Genomic DNA, 20,872 nt, shown 5'->3' on the forward strand with positions numbered 1-20,872 from the left:
AAAAAAAAAAAAACGATTTTATTGTAATTTCCTGAGGTTTTGCGCGGAGAAAATTCTTTCGATTTGCTAGGGATTTTCGCCAAAAAAGTGAAGAGCAAAAAAAAACGAAATTTGTTGTTCAGATGAGAGAATTTTTAGTTTTTGAAAAATCACCCCCCCTGTAAAATGTAGCTCGCACATTACTGCCCCAAAGGGTTTTTCAAAATTTCAACTCCCTTGGAAAACCCGATTATATGCGCCACCCTTATATTTTTGTAAGTTCGTCTAAGTTTTACGTAAGTTCCTATAGATACTAGTAAGTTTTTCAACGTTAATTGAAAATCGCAGAATGTTGTAAATGGTAATAAATGTTAGTCATGTCGAATCAGATAGAAAATAATATGTATAAATAAGTCGAGACAGTTTTTGGTGAAAAAATACCAAGGAATATAAATTCGTCTTAGACGTCATTTTTGAAGTAGTCGGTTTTGATAGTCAGTAATGTATCTCAAAGATCCACAAAGAATTATTTCCTTTTTGTGCGCATTACACCGAGTCTCTGAAAATTTCATATAAGGTTATCATATAGAATCCAAATGACACCACGCGTAATTCAGATAATAAGAAATTCTTTTCATTCTGATTCAACCAAGTGACACAAATAATTGAGTAATATTAGAGAAGAAAAAAATTAATATTTTATATCAGACTATTTTTCGATGAACAACGATTAACAAATAAGATGAATAAACATTTTTTTTTAAAATTGCATTTATTCTGTAACGAGTAATGAAAAAATTTAGTCCATTTTTGCTATTAATTGATGAACTTAAATGCTTAAAAAAATTCTCAAATAATAAACAAATGTTTTTGAAAATAAATACACATACACACGTAATACTATTACCCAATGAAAGTCTTTTGTAAATGCTCTGACACATATATACATATTCTGATATATGCTTTGTTTTCATTAGACAAATACGTAAACATCAATTCTACTGAGAAAAGTGATTTTACCGAAAACAATATTTTCTAATTCAAACTTCTTTATCAACGAAGAAAAAAACGTAAACAAATTAATTGTATCATGTTTAAACTTGTTTTTGTTTTTCTCTATGTAGAAAGAAAATGGAAAGTCAAAACGAAATTCATACGTGTGAAACATGGGAAGACTGGTTGGCTAGATTTGAGGAAAAACGACCTAAGAGAAGAGAAAGATATGAAAAATGTATGGAAGAATTTAAGCGTTCACGAAACGGATTACCCTCTCACAGAAATGTCTAGCTTCCCAAAATATCGAAATGGTTTGGGTGCAGAACTTCGTGCCAGTTTGAAAAATGATTCGATGTAAATGATACAAACAACAATGTAACCACTGAATAAAAATCAAGATAATAAGATACAACAAATACCACGAATAAACATTTTTTAAATTACTTTTATTTTGTAACTGTTTTCATACATAATAAAAAAATGTGTCCAGTTTTGCTAGCCATTGAAAGTTTTTACTTTTATTCTTTTGTAACTCGATGAATGCACATTCGCCCGTACTAAAAAGGCCAGACTCTTCTTCATTTGGATCATACATTTTAAGCAAACCAAGTGTTATCAGATGGAATAATTATATTTCGCATATTTGTTATTTATTAGAATTTGCACCTGAAAATATCAGTAGATATTCAGATTGCAAATATACTGCTCTGAATGTAAAAACAAGCTAGACCGATGTGAACATGTATTTGATGGATTGTGTTTACCTAATATGATATTCCGCTCGCAATGCCATCTATTGAAAACACATTTAATCGAGAAGCAGAATTAAAAAATATTGAAAAGTTATATTTGGTAAACACAAGTTCACTAAATTATTTGTGAATTCAATTTTGTAAAAGAAAAAATAATTTTATTTGTTTGAAAATCGAAATACAATAGAAAATTCCAAATTAATGTGGAAATCAACTGAATCACAGTTATTTTGACTTTTCAAATGAACTTGTTTGGTGTTGCCACTGCATTCACATACAAGTGTCAAATGTCTTTCTTTTTATCTAAACAAAATAATTGTGCCGCATTTCAACTTCATCGCTAAATGTGATAAATTAATCAACTTCTCTGTTCCCACATAAATTAAAACAATAGAAATTATGATAAAATCCAATTAGTATATCGGAAAGAAAACTGACACTCAACATAAGCCAACAGTAAAATAAAAGTCTTGTTTTCAATTAGTCTCTTCTTTTGTTGATTTCATTTCGATTTTGTTTTGTGAAAGTGTCCTCTCTGTGAAAAATGGCATCATCAACTAATGGCACCGGAAATTTGGTCGACGAATTTGAAGAATCATTCCAAGTGAGTCGCACATTTTGAATTTTTTTTTTTTTAATTCCCAATGATTTATTTGTCGAAATTGTATATTAGGAATGTGTGCATGCGCTTACCAAGCAAGAAGCATCGACCGGTGTGGAAAAAGACGAAATTGGCATGGAAGTCGATTTAACGACAATGAAATTCATCGATCTGGCACGTCAGATGGAAGCATTCTTTATCCAGAAACGATTTTTATTGTCAGCGCTTAAGCCACAGTTGGTGTTGAAAGAGGAAAATGTTGATTTACGATGGGAAATTAACCGAAAAGATGAAATGATCAAAAAACACTATGAAAGTATTGAACGATGGAAAAATATGCTGTCCGATACACAGCCACAGCATATGCCACATCCATCACCACAACAACCGCCAATGCCCGCACAGGTTTGACTTTGATAAAAAAAAAGAAAAAAAATTTGGAAGCAAACGATTCAATGGGCGAAATTTTATTTACAGTTAAATCAGATCCCACAAGGCGGCATACCACCACCACATGCTGGAATGATGGGAGCAAATCCAATGAATATGCCACTTCCTAGTCATTCAGGCCCTATGCCAATGCCAGGTATTCCTATGCAGGTAATTTCCCTCAAAGCAATCATGTTCTCAAATCTGACAAATTCGGACTAAATTTTCTTGAATTTTCAATAGCAACAACAACAACATATGATGCAAGCTCAGCAGATGCACATGCAACAAATGCAGGTAAACTGAATGATTCCTATTTGAGTTTTTGAAATTGTGAAAACATTTCATTCTAACAAGCTCCGAAAATCGCATCCATATATCTGGTCCATACCAGAAACAAACTCTATCGCAACAACAGCATACTTCGTGGCAATAAATCGAACCGATTGCTAATGTAATACACGCTTATTTGAAATGTAGAGCTCGTGTAGTGAGTGTGTTGTGCATTTCTTGTTCGAGTTTTTGCATCGAAGTGTGTGGTAATAGCGGTCATTCATCTCTTCTATATTATGTTGGTCAATTGTCTTGTGATTCGTAAATGTCCATTGTCTGAATGTGTTGTAAATTTTTCATTGTATTTCAATCATCTGATCGATGTTCGTATCAATTTAGTGTTTCAGTTTGTTTTTACATTTTTCTTTTGCATTTTGCAGTTGGGAAAATTGGCTAAACGATAAAAAAAAAAACAATTTTCAGTACATGATCCAAAATTGATTTTGACCGAATTTTTTCTTTAAAAAAAAATATGAGGTGATGAGCAGAATACGTGCAATTTTTATAAATCAGTAGATTTTAATGGATAGTAAATAGTCTATTATATTGCAGCAACTTTGACGCACAGTTTGCATTTTATTTAAGAAAAATTGAATACTAGACAATATGTCATTTAAGTTTTGAATTAAATATGTTACCAAATTTTATCTATTGAGAGAGACAGAGAAATTTTTTTTTAACTAAATTGTATGCAAATAAAAAAAAAACCAATAAATTTCAATCATTTGTTGAACACTAAGCAGATTTGTATCTGTGATAAAAAAAGATGTGATCGTCTTTTTTTCGCCAATGAGACTGCTCGTATGACTCAACATTTGTATTTCTTCTTTCAACATGATTGACCAAAAATAAATGAAAACAATGCACAATTATCCACTGAATTTTAATGATGATTCAAACATTTCAATGAAACAAAAAAAAGGTCGGTAACACACCCCAAATGTTTATGCAACAAGGCGGCGTACCAATGAGAGGTGGCGGTGCTGGCATACCAATAGCCAACTTTGGACAGGGACAAAACGTTCTACCGGGACCATTAGCTTTTCTGGAAAAAACCACGAGCAACATAGGTAAAAACAGTCGTGATCAACGCTGAAATTCTTGAATTTGCCACAGTTTTCAGTTTATAGTCAATTATATATCTAGGCTTTTATTTTCCAATAAGATTCCTTTTTTTTTTCAAAGTGAAAAAAAATTGCTTATATTTTTATATAGCATTTTAAATTCTGTTTTTCAACTGCACATTTAATTTATTTTCTTTATTGTACTTTTATTTAGAAGTAAACAATCGTATTCGCTTTAATTTACGTTTATTTTGTATTCTATGTTAATACAGAAATACATGTTTTTTCTTGTGAAAATAAATTTAAAATAAATATATATATATATATATATATATATATATTTATTTATTATTATTTTTAAATTGTGTCTGCTGTAGGGTGACGAGGACGTAACAGAGGTCGCCGAAGTGTTCGTGCTCGTGGTGGTTGTAAAAACGGCATCGCTTATTTGTAGTACGTTTATCGTATCGGACAGCATGATCTTATTTGTAAAAAAATGGTATCACTTATTTGTAAAAAAACAGTCATCATATGACATCGCTTATTTGTGAAAACCAATCAGGACCAGCAAACATGCATTTTGCTCAATTAATTGCTACATAATTACTATGTATGAAAGAAAGAAAATAAAAAAGGAAAAGAATTAAAAGGAAACTAGTTTGCAACGTTTAAATTATCAAAGTATAAAAATCATCAAAGTATTAGTATACATTTACCATTGTGTTACTCTGCAAAACAAAATGTACATCAGTTCGCTTGATCTTTCAACGAATAAAATTATAATTATTCTCACCAGAACTTATTCTTAAGAGAAAAAGTCGGTTCATGCTATTTCACAATGTTCAATTATTCTTAAGTTAAATTTTTCTATCGAAATTGGTTGTCTCGTAAACAAACGGCCATTGGTGTTGTGGCTGCTTACTCATTTTTCTTGATGATGATTCTCGAGCCGATTTTCGAGTTCGAGCAGCGTATGAGTTTGCTGCCTTATTCCGGCGTTTCGCATTTGGTGTCTTCCTTTGTTTGAAAAAAACAAACAAATTCAAGATATTTTGAATGTTTTGTTTGACAAAATTACACATTCAATCGATTATTTTTTTTGATTTAATTGCATCATATATTTATTTGATGTACACATCACTATAGCGATTGAAAATATGATTTTCATATCACGATAAATAAATTCATTTCGATACGATGAAAGTAGCAGACAAAATATTATTCAAAGGTTTGTACTTTGTCATGTTGACAAACGATTTTTGAATGATTTAAAAAATTATAATTTTTTTTGACAATGATTTTTTTTTAATTTTACCTACGTTTAAGTTAAATATGTAAATAAATTAGTTTTAAAAATATATCGGTATCGTGTTTTATTAAATGAATTTCTTTTTCACGAAATCGTATTGAAGATGGAATATTTTTGAAAGAATTCTTTTTTCTAATTGAAAAGGGGTTTCAAGAATAACATTTAATTTTTAAACTATAGAACGAATGATTTTTTGCAGACTAAACTTAGAAAAACAAATCAAATACGGTTTGCTCAAATATTTTCAATTTTATTTATAAAATTGGATTAATTTCGTCCGGTTGATACAAATAATGAGTGTTGGAAGAGTAAATCGCTGAAAATCGAGCTGATATCAATAACAGCTCTTTGATTAATAAGTTTTATTTCCAATGCCAACTCCAAGTGAATAATTCAAAAGAAACCGTTTCGATTCATGTGTAAATTAACAATTTTATTGATAATAGTTTTCTCATACAATTTGAATTTGACAATTTTTTTCATACTTCTTTACGAATATTTATTGGAAATTGATTGATTTAGTAAATAAATTTGCTTTGACGCCTCTAGAAGAATAAATGAAATCACTAAACACAGCATAGAAATGAATACGAGTTGCTAGAAAATTGAAATATAAAAATATTAACGAAACAAACGCAAATAATATATAGACGGGTGTCGCAATTTCGAGTGCTAAACGTTTCGTTCGTTTTGAACCAATTTTTTTTGCTCCAATATATTCAAATAATAAATGCATGCAATTATTGAGTGTTAAGTAGATTTTGCGCATTTTTCATCTTAAACAAACTTGAAGTTGCATAGCCGTCTGCAATAGAACTTTTATGCCGGGCATAAAGCTGGCAATTTGAGAGAAATCTGGACCGGATACCATTTGTGTATGAATTCCCAATCCATTGGCATAGTCACCAATTTGCACCAGCTGAACTAGTTGATTCAACGAATCCAATGTGTTTGGCGTTAACTGTCAACAGAAATTATTGCAAATATCAACATTTATTCAATTTTTTTGAAAATCGTGGAAAATTTGATTTTTAAGTTTGCAACTCACCCGATTTTCACGCAATAAATCATACAAAAACTCCAACCGCTTCGAAACATCATCCAATTTACGCTTCGTTTGCTGAAATTTAATGAATTTTTACAATTTTGTTGTGAAATGCGTGAAAAGTTTATTTAAACTTACTGGATTGGCCGTTGCGTTGCTGCATTGCGTACGCAATTCATTGAATACCGTTTGCATATAAATATACTCCTCGGGAAGCGGTGGTTTTTGTTTAACTGGCTCTGGTGTGGCAACGGGTTGTTGTTGCTGTTGAACAGACGCCTGTGCAAATTGTTGCTGCTGCTGCGGCTGTTGACTGTTTGGCAATTGTGTTTGAAACGATTGAGTTTGCTGCTGTGGGAAACTGCCACCTGGTTGCAATTGCTGCTGTTGTTGTTGTTGTTGTTGTTGTTGTTGAGGTATTTGCGGCGTCATAAATCCACCCTGATATAGAGCATTTGGTGACGTCACAAATTGTCCACCGGGAACCTCACTAAAACCATTTTGATTTTGATTTGAATCAATGCCAAACAATGGATGCGATATAACATTGGTATTTGTCTCGATCGGTTGCGTTACTGGCGGCTAAAAAATTAAACATGGCTTACAATTTTCCCTTCGATTTTCACTTCAATAAAGTTTCTCATTCAAAATCACAAGAGAACAGAAACATTTTTGCGAATAAAATGTGTGTGTTGGAAACGTGGCATGTCATTCAGATTTAATCAGATCGATTTGGGCTCATTTAATGATGATTGAAAAAGTATTTTAAAAAAATGTTATATAAAGCAGGCAGTTTGATATGCAGTTAGTAAATTTGTTTGGCGAAAAAATGAAAATTTTCAGAGTTTTTGAAGCAAAACCAGCAGCTTCAAAAACTCTGCATGTGAGTAAATGAGAATAAAACAAGATCAAGCGTCATTTTAAAAAATGCTTGGAATTTGAGATTAAACGAAATTTAATAGGAAAAAATGTGTCACGGTGACACCAAACACAAAATATCTTCATCAAACTATTTACATTTGATGATTTTGTTGTGTTGGTATCGTGATGATGTCCACGAATAATTTTATTCCATTTCTTAGTGCCAGCATGAACGGCTGACATATTTTCATATTGAATCATTGATAAGCCCGAACCATCGACAAACTGCGTTCGCTAAATTTTTGTTATGTATTCTTCGATCAAAAATCACTTTGGTACATAATAAACTTTTGCATAATCAATTGAATGGAAAATGTTTTAATTTTTTTTTTTGGATTTTATGACACTTACGGGACGAGATGATTTCAAAGCTGGTGGATCATTCCAACCAGGTGGTGGTGTTGGGTTTCTCTGAATCGTTTGCTGAATGGCCGGTTGAGCCAATTCGATTGGTGGTAGTCCTGGAGCAAATGAACTAACTGGTTGCGGATTTAATATTGACGATTGATTCATATTTCCAATTGGTTGATTCGTCAATGGTTGATTGAATGGTGTTCCATATGCGGGTTGCTGTGGCGCACCAAATGAAGATTGTTGTGGTGCACCAAATGAAGGTTGCTGCGGCGCACCAAATGAAGATTGCTGTGGTGCACCAAATGAAGATTGCTGCGGTGCACCAAATGTCTGATTTGGCGGCGGTGCATACATATTTGTCGGTTGACCATAGGAAGAACTCGATTGAACGGATGGATCCAAAATGTATTTGCTGCGACTTGTAACTGGCGCTGAACCTAATTCCAAAGCAGAAAATAAAGCATGATAACGTCGAATCACAGAAAGCATAAAGAGTGTCTCGCATTTGATTTACCTTGTGAGCTAACGCTCGATGGTCTCGGTGGTTGTGTGGTTGGATCCAATAGTGGTGGTTGAACGGGTGGTGGTTTTGTTTGTACCGGTGGTAGAATTGGATTCGATTGTGCCACATTATGCGGTGCAAATGGTGTCGAATTCCATTGCGGTTGAGCTTGTGGATGTGTTGGTACTGAATTATTCCACATTGGTGGTGAGGCTGTGGTTGGTGCGACGGCCGGCGGAAAACTTGCATTGAAACTGTTATTACTGAAATTATTGTTGAATGCTCCGATTGGTTGAATGTTACCGATCGATGGTCGTTGACCAAACTTGTTTGGTGTTGGCGCTTTTGAGAAGACATTTTGGGCTTGTGATTGACTTCGAATGCTTGTCGAATATGCTTGCTTGTGTCCCAATGTATAATAAAGTCGTTCGCGCAATTCAACAATATCGACGGCTTCCGATGGTCCTAAATAGGTGAGTGCTGAATTTAGAGCACCTTGCGATGCCAACAAACCGGCATACTGTGACAACAATTCAGCCAATTTACCCGTTGCATTGATATTTCGACCCTGTAGCTCCAATGCTTTTTGAAACAAAATTACAACTTCGATTAGATCTTGAAGTTCTTTTGTCGACGGTGTTGCACCGTCGCTGATGCTTGCATCCGCTGTCGATTTGGATGTCAACCATGATTCAGCCAAACGTTCAACATTTCCGGCACAAATATAGCACAGGATTGCATTTTGAATTGCAACCAAATTATTTCCACTCTCCGACTGTAAACGTTCACCGAGCCGTTCACACAACACAGGAACATGTTCACGACAATAGGTTAGCGTTGCAACCAGGGCCTCTTTCCATGATTCGGTTGAACATTGTGAAATCACCGACGACCAATCGTCGGTGATTAGGGCCGATATGATGTTCGATAAATAGCCTTGGTTTGACTTTAAATAACGATATTGTGTGCGAGCCAATAGATCGGATCCACCAGTTGAAGCAATGATTACGGCATCAGCCATACGATCCGACTCGATGCACAGCTCAACAGCCGATTCAATGTTTCCGGTCAACAGTGCTTGACAAATTAAACCCTCATTATCTTCTCCAGTGTGGATTTTGAATGATATTTCCTCGCTGCTGTTCAACAAATCATTTTTCAGCTTTTGCGCTCCAAGATTATCAAATGCCGCATTATCTTGACCCTAAAAAATTGATGTATTGATTATGATTGACAAAGCTCATGACTCTATTGAATAATTATAAATAAAATATAATTCTAATAATAATAAAAAATAAAACAAAATCACATAACCCAAGATACATACAATGACAAGACAAACACAATGACAAGATCAAATCTGGTAGGCGCTGTCATTTTTTTTTCAGACGAAAATGCAGTGACGCTATCACATGGAACGCTTACCAGATCTGGATAAGGTGGACAATGACAATGAAGAATAGAGTAGAGTATGTAATGTGTAAGTCTTACCGATAGATTGCTATCGTTAGTGCTTGTGAATGTTGTTGAACTAGACGTCGCACCCTCAACGTCGGATGAATCGTTCTAATTGTTATATATTGTATAATGAATTTTTAAATATGAACATTAATGAACTCCAAAATGCCTAACTGATATGCCATAATTGACGGAAACGAATTTTAACAACGACAAAAAAAAACTGATAAGATAAGTTCTTTTTTGTGAATGAATGAATTAGGAAATGTGAGAATACCGATGTGACGACAAAATGGGCCAACGAATGAATTGTAAAAATGCTAATCAGTACATATGAATGGGGTAGAATAAAAACTACTTCTCGAAAAATTGGTATTTTAAAACGAAACCTAAAAAAAATTTCAATTAAAAGTGAATCAATTTTTTTTTGTCCAATTGAAGTCAACCAAGAAAATTTTGTTCAATAAAAGTGAACCAAAAAAAAAATTCACTCGGTTTTTTCAGTGTAAAATATACTAAAATGAATTTTTTTTTTAGGTTCACTTTTATTGAACAAATTTTTTTTGGTTCACTTCAATTGGACAAAAAAAAATTGATTCACTTTTCATTGAAAGTTTTTTTTAGGTTTCGTGTTTAAACATTTTTCGAGAAGTAGTTTTTATTCTACCCCATTCATATAGAACATATATATGTAATAATTATGCTTACGAGTTCGGCGAGTCTTGTGTTAATGGCATCGATTTCATTATCCGCATTCTTCTCAACGTATTTACTGAATTTTCCTCGCATGTCTTCAACATTGTAACCTATGAAAATCGATTATTAATATTGTGTATACTCATATAGACTTCCTCTCAAATTTCAAATGAACTTCGTTCGGTTTGTACCTAATAGATTCAACATTTCTGAGTGTGGATCGGCTTCGAAGTTCGCCTTCAAAAAGTACCAAACATAACGATTGTGCTGATCATTCATTTCATCTGCACGTTTGCGACAGTAGTCGATAAAGTTGCCGTTGCCCAATACTTCTTCCAATTGTTTTGAACGCTCAACTAGCTCTGGTTCGGTTGTTACTTGACTGATATTCACCGTATGTGGTGCATTCGCATCATTTCCGAATGTGATCAACTTTCCGCCAAACTTTATTCCGAAAAGAATGGGAAAATTCATAGAAAATATATTTAAAATTTTATTTTGTAATACAAAATTGTTTATACTTACACCAAATTTACAGCCGACTGTTTGTTTCATCCATTTTGGTGGTTTTTTCAAATCATTGTAAACAATTTGTGTGGTTGCTTGTGGTGTTGGCGCTTGTGCAAAGTGTTCCATTCCGGGAAACGAATCTGCAATTTTGTTTGAAGTCTGTACCTGATGCTGTGTTCCACCGTAAAGTGAATAAATTGAAACGGCTCCATCTAAACTCGAACTGGCTATCAGAGCTGGATTACGTGGACACCAAATTACATCCGAATACCTAAGGGGAGAATCACAAAAGAAAAGAATAAAATTTAAAATAATCGATAAGTAATCGGAAAATAATCGAAAATAATCGAATACCATTGAAGTGTTGACGCAATTTCTGATATACATTCATCACCTTGTTCCACATTTGGATTCCAACACAAAATTTTATTGTCTTTGCCACAAGATACCATCAGGTCGGTGTCTTTTAAACACCATGACAAACCGAGAATGCCGCGATCATGAATTTTCAGCGTCTAAAAAAGGAGAAAGGGAGAAAAAAAATTGACAAAAATTGGGTAGTTATATTTACTGCGTTGAACTAACCTTTGCTGGTGCCGTTGCATATCGTAAATCCCACAATTGAACGTATGGAGCTTGATCGTCTTCGGATGCAAGCCACAATTGGGTGGCAATGCTTGGATGCCACTGAAGTGCACGGAAACGTACGCGAGATTGTTTATCGCATAGTTTGATAATTGGTTCATTTTTACGTAAATCCCAAACAACACACCGTGAACTAAATACAGATGCTAAAATATGTTGAACTTGTCGATTCCATGCAATATTTTCAATGTCTTCCAATGGTTGTGTCTTTGTGCCGGGTGTCATTGGCGTTGTGGTGTTGTTTAAATCCCAAATGAAAATATCCGATTCGGATGCACCGGATGCCAGTAAATTCACTTGAAATGGATTATAATCTAATGCACGAACCACACCTAAAAATCCCATCAATCCAAATGTGTATGTGTTAATGAAATTCATCATTTCAAAATTCAGTATTGCGAAAAGTGATGATGTCATTAATCAAATACATACCAGTGTGTTTGTCTTGCGATGCAACCAACGCATCTTCACCAGCCAACAATTTCGATGCGCTGTACAATTGTAAATGTCCACTTTCACAACCGGTTGCGATTATTCCGCTGGCACTGCCTTGATTTCTCAACGGGCTCCATACGATCTTTTGAAATCTGTACTGGCTATTTTGTGATGCTTTCAAATTTAAATCAAAGCCCGGATCGGTCAAATCGATTTCGTACAATTCAAGCGTTGAATTCGAATTAAGTGACGTGTCGATTTGCTGAGCAGCTGTACCAGCGGCCAAAAATAATTCATTTAATTGGGCCGGTGACCAGGCAATATTCACGGTTTTTTGTAGCTCTTTGATTTTCATGATGGTAAAACACCAATTTTTACTAAATGCACAATAATATCCAAATAAACACAAATCTAAAAGTTAAAAAAAAAATCCAATTGATTGTCAGTTTGTCTATTAATTGTTCAAAATTGAAGTTAATCAAATTATGTGATTAGGTATTTTTTTTTTTTCACTGAAAAAATGAAAATTTCTTACAGAACACAAATGATAATGCACTGATTACAATTAAAATTTCTTTGATGGATTCGCTCGAAATTGATAATTTTTTTGAGATTTTCTTTTGAAAAAAAAAAAAGAAAAAATAAATGTTTGTTTTGACTAGGTCGAAAAAAAGATGTTGGAACTTTTTTTTCGTGTACACAATATTACATGTACTATCGCTCTAATTGTAATATGTCAAATTTCTGTTATTAACGAAATTTAGAATAAAACGAAACGTCAACACTTCCAACGTGTCACCGGAGAAGAAGAATAAGAGGGAGAAAGAGAAAGAGAATGATAATTTTTTCGGATGTATTAATACGCAGCGTGTACAGACTTAGTACAGACTGTTCCATTTAAATATTTAATTAATTTTGTTCACTTTTTCTGTTTTCGCATTATATCAAGACAAATTGGCCAATATTATTACACAATGTTCACTGAATGTACTGAAATCTTCACTGTCACATTCACACTCTCATACAAAAAGAGAGAATAATTTATACAAAAGAATTCGCTTCAATTTGGTATATGAACAGATTTATTTTTGCAACTCAAGATGCAAACATTTCCATGTATTTACACAGTTGTGTGACACGCAGTCGGTGTGGCAAAAACAAAACACTACAATTACTCGGTATATCTATGTGTATTTTGTTTATGTTATCCGACTAAATACGATACTGATTCCGGAGAATAGTAATTTATTTAGATGAAAAATTTAAAAAACATACGTAAAACGTCAAGCGTTTCTACTTACAATTGAATTTATTTGATGTTAATCCTCGAATTTTATAAATGGCAATTATTTAAATCGTTTCGTTTTCAGAACAAATCACATACATTTATTACCGTATGAAAATATATTTTGATGATGTTGATGTTTCACATTTGACAATTGTATCATTACGTGAACACATATGAACTTGGCAATAGGAGAAAGTCGAACGGAATTGTTTGATTTTCTTTACAATAGATGGCGCGCGAATGTGATAGATTTGTTGTATTTTTATTTTAAACAGTTTTTGTGCAAAACGGGACTCTTCTTATTTGTATACTACTATGCAATTTTTTGAAATGAAAGAAAAATTCGATTCGTACAATTTTTGGCAATTCTGTAGACAATTCAATCAAAGTCAGTTCAGTCAAAGGAATTATCTTGAGGTATGATTTAATACGAACTTAATGCCAAAAATACGAAACAATACATACATTTGTTTCTGTAGTTTGTATGAATTACAACAAAAAATCTATATGAAAAAAAAGTCTGGTTTCGCTTTGATATGCGACCATTTAATAAGCTGTTTTTATTCTAGAGCAATCCAGAAGTTATTCCACACTTTTAAACTGATACGTAATGGGTCTTTATCGAGTCATACAAACAAAACCATTATTATAGCAATGGCATGAATGAAATTAGTAATACGTCGAAAAGAATTACTTACGGTAAATTTGGTTGTTTTGAATGAATCCAATTCTTTTAACCAGAATGTTCAATTTTGAAAAATAGCAAAAAAAAAACAAATAAATTCGAATATCCCATATGAAACCTTAACGCTATGCTCGTCAAATCGACGTTATTCGACGCTATTCTATGTGTATACATATATGAAGTTGTACTTTTTGTTTTACAGTGCCTGCGCCGTCTACTGTGATTGAGTCGCAATTCAATACACAAAACATAACAGGCAACGCGCGCACATAAACGGAGTTCGTGTGTTACTGTGTATAAGGCCGCATGCTTGCACAGCACTGTAAAACATAATGTACAATTCTATATACACATGGAATAGCGTCGAATAACGTCGATTTGACGCGCATAGCGTTGAGGTTTCATATGGGATATGTAGAATAAAAGAAAAAGTTATTACCAATTTGTTACAAATTTATTAAATTTATTAAATTAATACATTTTATTGTAAATAAATTGAAACTTTTTGGATTTTTGTGAGTAATTTTACATTTACATAAGAATTTTCGAAAAATTCGAGCCCACCACTGAAATCCTAGATACGGGTCGGTCCATACAGCTTCGTTGAATAGACATTAGAGTGATTCGATTTTGACATATTTTCAAGAATCAAAAATCGTACCCCTATAACCTCTGTAGGAAGGTCATAGTCCATTTTCTTTTCTTAAATTTGCTTATCTTTTATGAAAAGATTGACTATAAGCTGTTCGCCATCGACCATTCTTCGTCTCCATTTTTGTTTTCTTTCTTTTCAAACGCTTCTGAAAATTTTGAACAAAAAACAGAAGATATGTCGATTAAATCGATTTACAAAGCAAATAATAATCTTTTATTTTGATTGAACTAATGCACTAATCACTAATCATATGTTGATTTAATTTTCGAATATAAAGCTGGCCTAGATAAATTAATTGATGCACAAACAATACCTTTAAAAATCGTGGCAGAGTATACAACAGTTTACACATTTTACATGTTTTTTCTTCGAATCCAAGTGTTTTTTTTTTTCAATATTAAAAGACAGCTTTTAAATACGCAAAAGTTTTACATACGTGAGATCTCTCTTATGTTCAGGAGCAATTGCCAGTCGATGTGTATGCCATTAGAAATTAGTAAGAATTTTAATCAGTCAAAACAAATCAATCTAAGACTTTTATAACATTTTAAATAAGAAAAATATGTTTGAAACTACACCAGCGAATGACACGCAAATCGTATAGTATTTGACAAGATGAGCTAGAAACTTTGAACAAGTTGCCCAGCCGAACAAAATTCAAATCAAACTGGCGAACCGCAAGTTGTTCGCCATAAAAAGAATGCTGAAATATCGGCAATGTTCAAAGCAAATGACCATATATTTGTACGTCATTCACGCTTCCATTTTATTTTATTGTAAAATGCATTGATCTCAGCGTTTCCATGATCTTCAATACCCACACATGGCAGCCTCACCGAAGCAAAAAATCACAAAAGATATTCCATTCTGAAAAAAGAACATAAACAAAACAAATCGGCGTGTCTACCGGCATTCACTCTTTGGTATACTGTCAAAGAAATATATCACACTCCGACACCACCTAGAGAACCATGATCGAAAGGCTCTGTGACAACTCACGGGTGATTTTGAGCTAGGTGGTCATTACACCCATAAATAATTTGTACTCAATTTGTACTAATTTGTACTAACATTTTTAGAATTTGTACTAAACTGGAAGTATCTTTTAGTACAACTTTTTTTTAGTACACATCGGATCGAAAAACCAAATATACCAATAATTTGTACTCAATTTGTTCTTTCTAAATGTACTAATTTTTTTTTGAAAATGTACTAAAAAATGTACTAAAAAGCAAAAAAAAAATTTTAGTACACTTTTTAGAACTTTGAATTTATATTCAGAATCTGCATAATTTGTACTATATATATGTATAAAAAATATTCCGAAATTATTACATCGACTGTACTAAAATTACAAGTGTTTTTTTAGTACAGAAATTTTAGTTTTCAGAATCAAAAACGAAATATACCAAAAATTTGTACTCAATTTTTACTTCCTAAATGTACTAAAAAAATTTGGAAATGTACTAAAAAGCAAAAAAAAAATTTTTATTACACTTTTTAGAACTTTGATAACATATTCTGAATCTGCATAATTAGTACTATATATATGTATAAAAAATTCACGAACTTATTACATCGACTGTACTAAAATTACAAGTGTTTTTTCAGTACAGAAATTTTAGTTTTCAGAATCAAAAACGAAATATACCAAAAGTTTGTACTCAATTTGAACTTTCTAAATGTATTAATTTTTTTTTGAAAATGTACTAAAAAATGTTCTAAAAAGCAAAAAAAAAAAATTTTTAGTACACTTTTTAGAACTTTGAATATATATTCAGAATCTGCATAATTTGTACTATATATAAGTAAAAAACACTTCTTTAGAAGTTCCCACTATGACGCAATACTGTAAATCTGGAAATGTTCTGATATAAATTTTCAGTGACGCGTTCGTTCATATACGCATACAAAATGTTAATATTGCGTCGCCTATTTCACCTCCAGAGAACGATTCATGTAAACAACACGAAAATAATAGAAATCACTAAAACCCGCAAATTTTTGACCTATGATTTTTGATTATGACATTAAACACGTCTTTTGTTTGTGTTTGCATTTTAGAGGTGACGCAATATTAACATTTTGTATGCGTATATGAACGAACGCGTCACTGAAAATTTATATCAGAACATTTCCAGATTTACAGTATTGCGTCACAGTGGGAACTTCGAAAGAAGTGTTTTGTACTTATACAGAATAATTATTTAGAAAACAGTTCCACGTTATTGAACCAATGTATAGATTGCGTAAAGCGATCAGAGAAAAGCGTCCTGGTTTGCTGACTCGAAAAGTTCTTCTTTTGCATGACAATGCACCGTCTCACAAATCATTGCTTGCACAAGCTGCCATCAGGGAATGTGGGTTCGAACAACTCCACCATCCACCGTATTCTCCAGATCTGGCCCCCAGCGACTATTGCCTGTTCCCAAACAACAAAAGATATCTGAAGGGGAAGCAATAATATCTGTATAGAAAGTCTTTGGAATAAATTTAGGCGTTTATTGCGCTACATAAACAAAATCAAAAATGTCAACCAATGCACATAGGAGACTTATCGGGACTCCTACTCTACTGTCAAACACAATTTGCACAAAAATTTCCATTCGTGATGACGCACAAATTGGATTTACTTAAAAGTGTCTCCATGGGGCGGAAATGAATGAGACGAAATTTTCTCTCTCATGGGCGCAGCCATATTGAAAATTTTGTATGCGCTTATATGTAAAATTGGTGGTGCCACTGGTATATTTGATGGAAAAAGAAGAACATGTTTGAGTCTCACTCGTTTATATGTAAATTACATAGGCATTTCCAGGCCATGAGTGTCTCAAATGGTTTTGGACAGCTAAGTTCAAAACAATTTCTGCATGTGTCTAAAGATGAACCAATCTGTCTTCGAACCATGTATCGTTTTTCAGGGACTTAGTATGAAGATGAGAATTCTAGAGGATACAAAAAATACGGTCGTATTCCCAATTTAAATGCTCAAACCCTTCAAAATTATCATCAAGTACCAAAAACCGGGTTGGTCAAGCAAAAATTCATTTTTGGTGATTCTTATGGTTACAACACATCCAAATTTGAACTAAAACAATAGATTTAGACACGATCATTAGGAATCAGTAAAATAAGTTACGAAAATATTCCAAAGGGTGTCAAAAATTGGGTGTTTACTTCACCCTATAGCATGTTGCACTGGAAAATTCAACATTTTGGACAATGAAACATTCATCGCTATATCGAACCATGAATCAAGTGCAAGTGGTTTCTTTTGCATTGATTATGTTAGGGGACTACTATATAAGGCAAGAGACGTCGACAAACCGAACTTTGATAAAGAGGTGTTTGTATGGTACTCTGAGAAAACTCAGATGTTAAAATTCATAGTAATCAGAGCAAAATGCCATTTTAACATGGAGATATTTCGTCACGTGGTAAAATGCAGTAAAACCCGCAAAGAAATGTTTTGCGGGTAAAACGGCATTTTAACATGTGACAAAATATCTCCATGTTAAAATGGCATTTTGTCGTCATTTAAACATGCGGCTTTTTTTCACATGTTAAAATGCCGTTTTACCCGCAAAGAAATGTGTTGCGGGTAAAATAATATTTTACCATATGAAAAGTAAACCTCATGTTAAAATGGCATTTTGCTCTGATTACTTTGAATTTTAACATCTGAGTTTTCTCAGAGTAGGATCCTCTTTGGAAGGTGTTTCAGAGCCATTATTCGAAAATTTGGTGCTGAAACGTAAGGTAAAACCTCCATTAGATGCTCTATTATCAACCTAATATTGTTGAAATCGATAGAATTCGTTGAGAACTATCTGATTAAAGACAAAATTGTGCTTTGCAAGCAGAAAAAACCACACTAATGGCTCACTTCTTGAAAAGTAGCATTTTCATGAAAAAAAGACCATCTTTTTAACTTCAGAAAAAAACACCAAATTAATTATTTCTAGTCTGTTTTTGGATGTATGATATAGGCGAAGATTCAAAATACTTGAAACGTGCAACAATTAGTTGGATGGATTGAGAGAAAGTTGAAAGAAATCGACAAAGAGGTTGTCCAGAACATAATTTTGATAGTTCGACGCATACTGAGAAAAATCGTAGACAATGGTCCGTTCAGTGTGAAGTGAATGTGCTATTCGACAGCCTATGAATAAAGGTTTATACCAATAAAAACGAATTTAATATTGTGTGTTTGTTGTTTAATGGCAACGTCTGAATTTATTCCAAAGACTTTCTATACAGATGTTATGAGTCCGAAGAAGAGATATCGAACGATATTTTCAACGTATGGGAGGACAAAGATGCCAAGTGGAGGAATTAAAGCATTAAAGCATCGTTATGAAAGTGTCATTCGTGTTCATGGAGACTACTTTGCAAATCCAATTGCAAAGCCAGTTATTTAAATCGTACATCACCCGCATACAATCACAAATCAAATCAAATCCAAAACACTTTTGGCGATTTGTGAATGATCGAAGAAAACGGAGCGATATTCCAGCTATCGTTGAGTACAATGATGTGACAGCCAGTGTTTGGTTAAGATATCTGAAATGTATCTAGATACTTTTGAGATAGTATCTCAATTTTCCGAAATTCATCTAGATATTTTCAAGATTTTCATCTTATCTTTTTGATAAAAGATAAGATATCTTTCGAAAAGATAAGATAAAAAAATAAGATAACGAAAATTATTTGAATAAAATTTTGAAAAATGTCAAGGTGAAAAAACAAAGAATGTTAATTAATATCTGTTATAAACAGACTTCACGCACTGTGGATATTAATCGGTCCGGGTAATCGGGCCCATGAATCGTGCGTTGAAGTTGTCGGATGTGTTCTGCGAACACCGTGCGTAACACGATGGAATTCCAAATTCGATTTTATCGAAAAATCGTAGTTTTAAAAGCATTACTGTGCACTATTTATCGTCCTATCAGAGGGAATCGTTCGTTTTAGCTTTTCGACAGATATAATGCTTTGACCAAAATACTTATAAACGCCTTTAAAAAATATGATCTGGCAGTACACAAAATAACACATATTGTTACGGATGGTGGAAGCACCTTTTTCAAAGCGTTTCGAGTTTATGCCATTTATGCAATACGAATTACGGTGAATTTCTCGAAATTTCTCGAATGCAATCAACTTGATTTCAATGGGCGTGCAATGGAATTTGATAACGAAGAATTCGAATTTGATAACGGGTCATGAAATTGATTATTTTCGCTACCGACAATTGATGAATTTTTTTTAAATAAATGACCAAAATATCTTATTATTTATCTTAAAAAATAAAGATAAGATACCAAAAAAATCCAAAAGATAAGATAAAGATAAGATGATTTTTTAAGTTTCTAAAATCATCTAGATAAGATAAAAGATAGTATCTATCTTATCTTATCTTACTATCTCAAACGAGATAAGATATCTTTACCAAACACTGGTGACAGCGAACACTGACATATTGAAAGCGGAATTGTTTGCTGATTTCTTCGAAAATCAGTATACACAGAGCGAAAATATCGATTTGGATCAGTTGCTGAACGAATGCGGAGAAGTATCGTTTGACATTGAAATCAGTGAAACCGATGTATTAAAAGCACTACAATCGATCAACATGAATAAGGGAGCCGGTCCAGACGGAATTTCACCGAAACTACTGAAGAACTGTGCAAAATCCTTGGCAACCCCGTTAACAGTGCTATTTCGTAAATCATTGCATCAAGGATGTGTTCCAGATGTATTGAAAAAGTCGAGAATAGTGCCAATATTCAAATCGGGAAAAAAGAACAGTGCATCGAACTATAGGCCAGTTGTGATTATTCCAACAATTGCAAAAATATTCGAAATGGTAGTCTATGGCAAAATCAACACATTCGTAAATGGTAAAATAAGCCAAAATTAACATGGTTTTGTGAAGAATCGATCAACTGCGACAAATTTACTGCAAATGGTGAATTTTACGATGGACTCGATGATCAACAAATGTCAAACGGATGTGTTGTACACCGATTTCGCAAAGGCTTTTGATCGTGTCAGCCACATGAGATTGCTTCAAAAGCTGGTGAGATTTGGATTCGGCCGTCAAATTGTCAAATGGTTCCATGGTTATTTGACATCACGATCGCAGTTTGTTGGAATTGGTGAAAGAAAGTCAAGGACTTTCATTGTACCATCGGGAGTACCCGCGGGAAGTA

The 20,872-nt window shown here is 33.3% G+C and overlaps 3 protein-coding genes across 7 annotated transcripts; 2 read left to right on the plus strand and 1 right to left on the minus strand.

Moving 5' to 3' along the window:
- Nucleotides 1-2,036: 2,036 nt before the first annotated feature.
- LOC116346558 (mediator of RNA polymerase II transcription subunit 28) lies at nt 2,037-5,220 on the plus strand. Of its 2 annotated transcripts, XM_031776697.1 has the most exons (6): nt 2,254-2,331; nt 2,401-2,733; nt 2,806-2,928; nt 3,001-3,054; nt 4,013-4,160; nt 4,532-5,220. In XM_031776697.1, the coding sequence occupies exons 1-6, from the start codon at nt 2,272-2,274 to the stop codon at nt 4,534-4,536; spliced, it is 723 nt and encodes a 240-aa protein (XP_031632557.1). In that variant the 5' UTR covers nt 2,254-2,271; the 3' UTR covers nt 4,537-5,220. The 2 variants fall into 2 exon arrangements, with proteins under 2 accessions (XP_031632556.1, XP_031632557.1); XM_031776696.1 differs by lacking the exons at nt 4,013-4,160; nt 4,532-5,220 and adding an exon at nt 3,471-3,766 and having other exon boundaries at nt 2,037-2,331.
- A 649-nt stretch (nt 5,221-5,869) lies between these two features.
- LOC116346526 (protein transport protein Sec31A) lies at nt 5,870-13,451 on the minus strand. Of its 4 annotated transcripts, none has more exons than XM_031776613.1 (13): nt 13,331-13,451; nt 12,027-12,440; nt 11,535-11,926; nt 11,304-11,464; nt 10,965-11,220; nt 10,631-10,883; nt 10,452-10,549; nt 9,777-9,851; nt 8,298-9,489; nt 7,781-8,220; nt 6,647-7,090; nt 6,512-6,583; nt 5,870-6,424 (listed from the first exon to the last, which is right to left on the minus strand). In XM_031776613.1, the coding sequence occupies exons 2-13, from the start codon at nt 12,382-12,384 to the stop codon at nt 6,236-6,238; spliced, it is 3,930 nt and encodes a 1,309-aa protein (XP_031632473.1). In that variant the 5' UTR covers nt 12,385-12,440; nt 13,331-13,451; the 3' UTR covers nt 5,870-6,235. The 4 variants fall into 4 exon arrangements, with proteins under 4 accessions (XP_031632473.1, XP_031632476.1, XP_031632474.1 ...); XM_031776616.1 differs by lacking the exon at nt 13,331-13,451 and adding an exon at nt 12,953-13,074; XM_031776614.1 differs by lacking the exon at nt 13,331-13,451 and adding an exon at nt 12,565-12,665.
- A 5,525-nt stretch (nt 13,452-18,976) lies between these two features.
- LOC116346514 lies at nt 18,977-20,580 on the plus strand. The gene is made up of 2 exons (XM_031776595.1): nt 18,977-19,069; nt 20,179-20,580. The coding sequence occupies exons 1-2, from the start codon at nt 18,977-18,979 to the stop codon at nt 20,578-20,580; spliced, it is 495 nt and encodes a 164-aa protein (XP_031632455.1).
- The last annotated feature ends 292 nt before the right edge of the window (nt 20,581-20,872 follow it).

This window comes from Contarinia nasturtii, unplaced genomic scaffold (assembly GCF_009176525.2).
Source record: "Contarinia nasturtii isolate CC-2019 unplaced genomic scaffold, AAFC_CNas_1.1 Cnas_scaffold_1565, whole genome shotgun sequence".
NCBI classification, from domain to species: domain Eukaryota; kingdom Metazoa; phylum Arthropoda; class Insecta; order Diptera; family Cecidomyiidae; genus Contarinia; species Contarinia nasturtii.